Here is a 7,782-nt window from a genome sequence, read left to right as displayed (position 1 = left end):
TATTCCAGCAATATCACGCCAGAAATGGGCTTCACACATTGTACCCATGTCGGGAATTGAACCCGGGTCTTCAGCCAGTTCGGATAAGGCGCATTGTTTGTTAATTGTTTAATGCCGCACTCCGCAATATTCCAGCTATGAGAGTGAGTGAGTGAGTGAGTGAGGCCGCTTTTAGCAATATTCCAGCAATATCACACCAGAAATTGGCTTCACACATTGTACCCATGTTGGAAATCGAACCCGGTTCTTCGGCGTGACGAGCGAACACTAGGCTACCCGACCGCCCCGTTCCATCTATATTACGGTGGTCTGTAAATAATCGAGTCTAGACGAGACAAATAGGGATTGACATCATTGGGATCGATCTACGTAAATGAAATACGATGACATGCATCAACCACGCCGTCGAGTCTGACCACACGATCCCGTTAGTCGCCTCTTACGACAAACATGGGTTGCTGAAGGCCAATGCTGATCGGTATCATGACGGGGCTTAATATTATTAAGAGATAATGATGTGAAATAAATGGGAGAACTTCCAAATATATACTCAACAGCAGGAACTAAAAGAAACTACACATTTGGAAATTGGATTTGACAAAAACGTTCCTAACGTTATCAAAACGTTACTAGGGGAAAACAGTCGCCGATCAAATGTAAACCTAATGACCAAAACACAACAATGATACCGGTATTAATTACATCACGACCGAATAATCATTTCTTGCTTTGCGGACACAACGGAGTACGATGACACGCCAAGCCAGCCAGGCACAGTTAGAAATATGTTGACTTTAAAGTGTATAAACACAAAAATCAGAAACCAGACAAACCAGAAATGTGTCATCACGTCTCAGCAGCCATTACGCCACCCGATCCCCATCTGAGATGCATGCAACATGGGGCCTCCACCCCAGCCCCCTAGGGGATGTATGATAAAGATATCTGATAGCTCGGATAATGAGATAGCATGTAAAAGCTTTGACCAAATGCTTTAAGTAGAAAACTCGTCTATCCCTGGAGATCTCCAAACTGATGAAGCAGCAATAACGGATATCGTCGATAATCGTTATCGGTAATCGCACCGCCGTGGGCGACGTGGACTGCTTGACCTTAGCGCAGGACACCCACGGTTAGCATTTCACTTGGCAGTGGTCAGTGGCCGAAACAGGCTTCACGCCGGAGTGGTGACGGTGTTCATTGCAGTGACAGCTGATGCACCTATACTGAGTAACAGGAGAACGTCTCAAAGGTTAGCTTTATGTGTAAGTTTATACTGTAATGCTTTTAGTAATCAATGTTGTGGGTCTAAAAACTCATTCTCTTGACACACAAAGGGTAAAGTGTTTGTTATTTTACGCCGCAGTCGCCAATATTCGAATATATTGCGCATCTCTCTTGTCACATCATGACGATGGCCAAGCTCCTTCCCAGCGGGGGCGGTCGGGTAGCCTAGTGGTTAAAGGGTTCGCTCGTCACTCCGAAGACCCGGGTTCGATTCCCGACATGGGTACAATGTGTAAAGCCCATTTCTGGTGTCCCCCGCCGTGATATTGCTGGAATATTGCTAAAAGCGGCGTAAAACCAAACTCACTCACTCACTCCTTCCCAACGCGTGACACCTTCGTTACACTCTCTGTAACATCGCTGCCACCAGTGTGGGCGCGGCCATTACACGAATCTTGAAACTTGCCCTCTAACCCCATATGTAGTAACGTTTATACTTTTTGTTTATGTCTTTGCGAATGCCATCATATTTCATTTTGAAAAGGTTTACGACTGACCATGTTTTCCAGATGAAACTTTGTTGTTTTGATAATGAGATTGGTTCGAGATTGCAGACTAACGGAAAATCAACCAACTTCTCCTTTACATTCTTACTATATTAATTAAAGATGCTACTTTTAATGAAATAGAAATTCAAATTGACAAACAAAGAAAGTAATTTATCAGCGGTAAGTGTATTCGGCGTCACGACAGTCGTCACTTGTTTGTAAACGTGACGGTCATTCGGTTGCGAGTTCAACTCCAAGCATGGTTGGGGCCACCTATCACAGTGGGGAGTTTTGGCTGGTGGCAGCGATAGTATAGAGAGCTCCCCGAACGGACTATAGCTGTGAGGAGCTTGGACGATGGCCATTGCTGTTCCGAGTTAGTTGATACACTGTTGCCATAGAAATCAGAAAAGAATAAGATTATAATTATTTCTTAAAAAGTGTTTTTATTGAGATTGCATTTTCAAAGTATGTCAGTGTAGTAAGATATTCTTCATAAGACACAGTCTTGATCTGATAGTCAGGTCATGGGTCCCCTATGATTCGAATATAAATTATATATAAATTGGCGAGAACGCGTCAATACTTTAAGAGCTAAAAAACCCCGCAGATATTAAAAACAGAAGTGATGAGAAAATGCATTACGTTAAATTCCGCATTGCTAATGTCATACTCATATTTCAAATCTGACAATATTAAAATTATTATATATCCTATTATTGATAGTCCTGCGCCATGACTATGGAATTCATTAAAAACAATATGTATTGCTTAAAGCCTAAGCAAGTCTAGATCAAACTAAACCAAGTCTAGTTTACTTGATTCCACAAAACAGCAGCGGATAAAAGGTTCTTTTGACAAAAAATATATTGCGGAAAGGTTAAAGAATTTCTTTTTATAGACTTAATGTCAGCCTTTGATTTTCATCTCAGGCTCTGAGTAAAGGCAACAATGCAGTTGTTTGAAATCACGTATAATGTATAATAGTCGATATACAATAAACTCATTTTGATCATGATTTTAAATATGAAATTATAAAACTCTGTGTAAATGGTAAGCCATCTCCAAGCCCTTGAGGAATAAATTAAAATTTAATCCGACTCAAGTCTAGAATGATTTGGCAAGTCTAGGTTGCCTCAGCTCTAGGTCTCAAATTTAGCGTTGTTCTGGGTTCCATTTGAATTTTACTTTTTATTTTGTAGATATAGATTTTATAAATGCGATAAGTTTTTTTTCTGGGACTTAATCTTGCTCAAGGTGAGTGTCAGATTGAGCAGATATTATTAGTTAGTTTTATCACAGTGACCGGTTGGGTTTTCGGAGGAAAGTCAAAACGGTCGTAAATGTTTTGAACGTTTTTGACACCAGGGATCACAGGCATGGTACTGACAAACCACCATATAATAATATAATACACAGCGCATATCCACGATTCGAACTCAGGACTAGAGGACCCACGTCATCTGAATCTATCAATCCTGACGTAGACAAAAAGTTATCATCAGGAACATGGTAAACGTTTGCGGCAAGCCAAACTTCAAAAGATATTTTCCAAATCCTTTCATGTTTCTAATCAAAGTGCTCACATGATTTGATGCACTTCGCGGGGTAAGACCCGTTTTATAACAATATAGATCTTGATTATCGAGCTGATCATCTTTATTGGGCGCCGCTATTTTGTTTGAAGCCAATGGAAGTGATGTAAGAGGTGGATTCTAAGGACGGATATAGAAGGGACATAACTCGTAATCGCTAGTGCTGGAAAAATACGATCAAGGCCAGAAATTACGACCTAGTTCGGCAAGGAAACTGGACTTTTAGCGTCAGTTAACTCCCTTGCATCGGGAAGATGCGTGAAACCAAACTCACACACTCAAATAGTCAAGGCAGCGTTAAACCAACTCACTCATTCAAAGCGTTAATAAACCCAACTCATTTCAACACACTCGTGTTTCAGATACCGCCATCATGTTTACAAGGTCACTGAGTAAGCCGAGGACAGCACTGTCCATGTTAACAGCCTTTTGTGTTGTGGGTTCCCTCTACATCAGTGGCTTGCTCAGACACGTACTGAGGGGAGGAAACTGGTAAGTGATGTTATCTTCGAGTGATGAAGTTTGGGAGCACACTTTAGAGTAGCATTTTACTCCAGACACTTAGATATGTGTACAACCGCGTGACAGTCTCCCTCAGGTGTAGAGTAACATGCCTTCACTGCGGGAAGCGAGAACCTATTTCGTAATACGTTATTGGCTCTTTTGATTTGCCGTGATTCAATATTTAGCGTTAAGAATTAGCTGTTAGTTATTTCTCAACAGTCCTGTTGTCCTGAATTTGCCAATACATGAACGTGAATTGTTATTATTCGTTATCATTTTTATGTCGAAACAAGGAATACCATGTGGTAAATTTGGGGAACGCTCGAGACGGTCCGTCTGAAGTTTTTACCAAGTATAACAAGAATATGAAGTGCAGCCCCAGTTTATACAAGCAAAACACAAACTTAGCAATAACATGGTGCAAGTTACTATCAGATTGCTACGTACAAATGGATCATTTCCTATCTCTATGAAATATGAACTAATTTAGACAATAATTACCTGTGAACACTAACTAGGCATAGGTATTACCAATCCTCTTCAATGATAGACATTTAGATACATTAACAATACAAGCATTGACAACTGTGTTCATGTTCTTTCAGGACTTCGGATTATCGATTTGCAATGGAACAGTGCCCGAGGCAATTTCAGTATTGCTACGAACGTGTATTACAAAGGTACGCTGACACTACAGCATGTTTGTTTGTTTGTTGTTTAACACCGCACTCAGCAATATTCCAGCTATATGACGGCGGTCTGTAAATAATCGAATCTTGACCAGACAATTCAGTGATTGACATCATGAGAATTGATCTCAGATCTCCGCAGTTGGGATTCAATGACATTAACAACCAAGTCAGCGAGTCTGACCACCCAATACCCTTTGTCCCCTCTATTGGATGTATGGCATCATATGTGAAATGCATCGTTGCGCACATTATCAGCCGACCACTTTCGTGGTCTAGTCGTAGACCTTCCGCCCCGAGAACTGGGTCCTGGGTTCGATCCCCGGCCGTGTCATACCAAAAGGGGCTAAAACAAGGACTGGTCGGCTCGGAGTCAGTGAACTGTGTCTGAGTGGGGTGTTCATGTTAAACTGTGGCATGGTATCTCTGTTGGCTAGTACTATACAATGAGTTTTAGTCCGGACTAGTACAAACAGTTGCACACACTAGCGCATGCACGTCGTTATATAAGTGCAATAATCTTGGTCCCATTTCACCCCACGTTGACAAACATAGGTCTGTCTGGTCCAAAAGCCAGAATATTGCTGATTCGGAGTCACCGGGCATATCTGAACATCAATTTTCTATCTGTAGGAATGTCGCACCCAAATGGATTGTGTTATGGATATCGGCCAAGTCGGAAGCGGATGTGACACATATGACTCAGATACCCGGATGGAAGACAGTTGTCGTTGGAGATGGGAAATGCCCACAAGGATGCAGGTTTGTAGTAAAGCAGTGTAATGTATATTGCTTGAATCGAAATGTCAGTGTATGACAAAATAACAACTATCCAATATTTGTTAACATATTCGAGAGCGTTTTGTAATGTACAAATTTAAACTGATAGACAATGTTATATATAAAGTGAGCGATAGATTCTGACACCGTTATCGAGTGAGAGATTGATCTTTCACCGCTATCAAGTGACAGATAGATTCTAGCACACTTATCAGGTGAGGGATAGACAGATTCTGACACCGTTATCAAGTGAAAGATAATTTTCTAAGACACTAATCAAGTGAGAGAGGGACAACATCCTTATCAAGTGACAAGGTGATCATCACTTAATAACGGACCGCCGTCATATAGCTGGAATATTGCTGAGTGCGGCGTCAAACAACAAACAAACAAACACAATCAAACTTAATAACGGATTGAGAATTTGCATAGAAACGTCGCTACAATTCTTATCAAGAAGCTGATAATTTTTTGTTCTTGGCATTAGTTACTTATCCAAAAATGCCTTCCAAAGACCTAGACAAAGGCCAATAATTAATTCCATTTTCCATATGTTCTTGCACTGTATTGAATTATTTCAGATTCCCAGACTGTGTGTTCCTCGATAGCGAGGCCCAGGATTATCTCCCCTTCTCCATGGCAACATCACTCCCACGTGACAACCCAGCCAGGAAGAACCTAGGCTACCTCTACGCCATCCAACAGCAGGCACAGTTCATCTACGACACCGATGTCAACACACGGCCCCTTGACAGCCTTACCAGCTTCTACTACGGTAACACCTCAGGGTTGGTCTACCGAGGAGGGGAAGTCTTCAACTACTACAGGCACTACGGCGAGCACTGGCATCGACCTCAAGGAATGGTGGATCTAAATTTACCTGAAACGAATCCAAATGATTACGTTCTCAGTGATATTCCTCAACCGGAAGTTCAACACGGCTTGATCAAGGCCAAGGACGATTCAGGGCCTCGTTTTCAATCAGTTGCGCCTCTTGCCTTTGTTGGATCCGAATCAGTGGCTCCTTTCAATGCAAGGAACACCATGTTTAGCAGACGTGCCTTCTGGGGCCTGTTGTTGTTTCCCGTCCCTAACAGCGACGTTATAAGGTCGTACATACTCCAGTCTTTATTAAAACATATCCAAGGATTTGTCGGGTTTTTGCCACCAAATGCTGAAGAAATGGACACGTTACCAGACTTCAAAGACCTTAAAATTCCCCAAACGTTTGTGTCCTTATTACATCAATGGCAATGTGAACGCACGACCTTAAGTCAGTGCTTCCAACTGCTTTCAACAGTCCTGTTGGACGGAGGTATAATCTCCGATGAAGGGGTTGACATGATATCAACCTGGATGTCCGATCTGCTTACACTCGGCTATGAAGGACTTTCAGTGGATACAGCTGAGGCGGCTAAAATGATTCCAAAAACAAATAAACTCGGCCATGGAGAAATGTCAAATACGGTTCAGTTTTCTCCAACGCCAGGCGTGCACTATAACAACAATCCCGCTTCCAAGAATTTTGAGTGCGTAGAAGGTTTATGCGACAACTTTACCTATCCCCCTGAAACCCCGCATCAATTTGATGATGTCCTTCTTATTATTACATTCAATTATGCTTTTCTGTATGACAATATCAACTTTGTAGAGTCACTGTATAGGCGATACTTCCCTCATATCCTGTTCTGCGGACCCAACATAAAAAGGTTTCGCACAGCTGTGAGGTCACTTCCGGCCAACTCATCTGTGGCGTACGTGACCGGGATTGAACGTGGCTGGTTGTACTTCCAGGAATGTACAGTGTACGGCATGAAAATGAACTTCAATGTTAAAGGATATCTACAAATAGGAGAAGACACTTTGCTAAATACTTGGAATTTGTGGACACTACCGAGAGAGAAAATCTGGTTTAATAAAGGACACATAGGCATGTGGAGACACCTTGAGAACAAATGGGTGTGGTGGTCCAGGTCTTATGGTAGGACGGCACTGAATAAAACATTCACGTTTATTGAATCAAAGGCTCGCGAGTTTGGGGACAGTATGGAGAAACGATTCTACAACCAATATATTGACAATGTCCATAACAACTTCAGACAGGTGTTTCATCGGACATGCGATTTCTTTTACATTCCTAATCGCCTCAAACAAGAATTTGTTCATTTTACAAAACAGTTTTTCGAGTCGACTCTGTTAGTGGAAGTAGCCATTCCGACAATGATCATTGGCTTGGACGCTGAGGAAAACATCGTCCGCGTCAACGGCAAGGTGGTATGGGGGTCGTACAGGAACAAACCAGAGAAGTCGTTCAATGCTGACACGGATCACTTCCTGCATGCATTCAAAGGGAGAAAGCAGATGAAACTGCCGAACTGTAAGAAGTTCATGTGTGAGAAGTACTTACCCTTATCAGTGGAGAGGATGATGAACAGTTAG

At 42.0% G+C, this 7,782-nt stretch overlaps 1 protein-coding gene across 1 annotated transcript; it reads left to right on the top strand.

The window, feature by feature from the left end:
- Nucleotides 1-3,743: 3,743 nt before the first annotated feature.
- On the top strand, nt 3,744-7,782 carry LOC139450937 (uncharacterized). The gene is made up of 3 exons (XM_071232762.1): nt 3,744-3,862; nt 5,197-5,325; nt 5,925-7,782. The coding sequence occupies exons 1-3, from the start codon at nt 3,744-3,746 to the stop codon at nt 7,780-7,782; spliced, it is 2,106 nt and encodes a 701-aa protein (XP_071088863.1).

Source organism: Haliotis cracherodii, unplaced genomic scaffold (genome assembly GCF_022045235.1).
Source record: "Haliotis cracherodii isolate W230 unplaced genomic scaffold, xgHalCrac1.p SCAF_8, whole genome shotgun sequence".
Lineage (NCBI taxonomy): Eukaryota > Metazoa > Mollusca > Gastropoda > Lepetellida > Haliotidae > Haliotis > Haliotis cracherodii.
The sequence above is the reverse complement of the archived record's forward strand: the minus strand, read 5'-3'. Positions and strand labels throughout refer to the sequence as shown.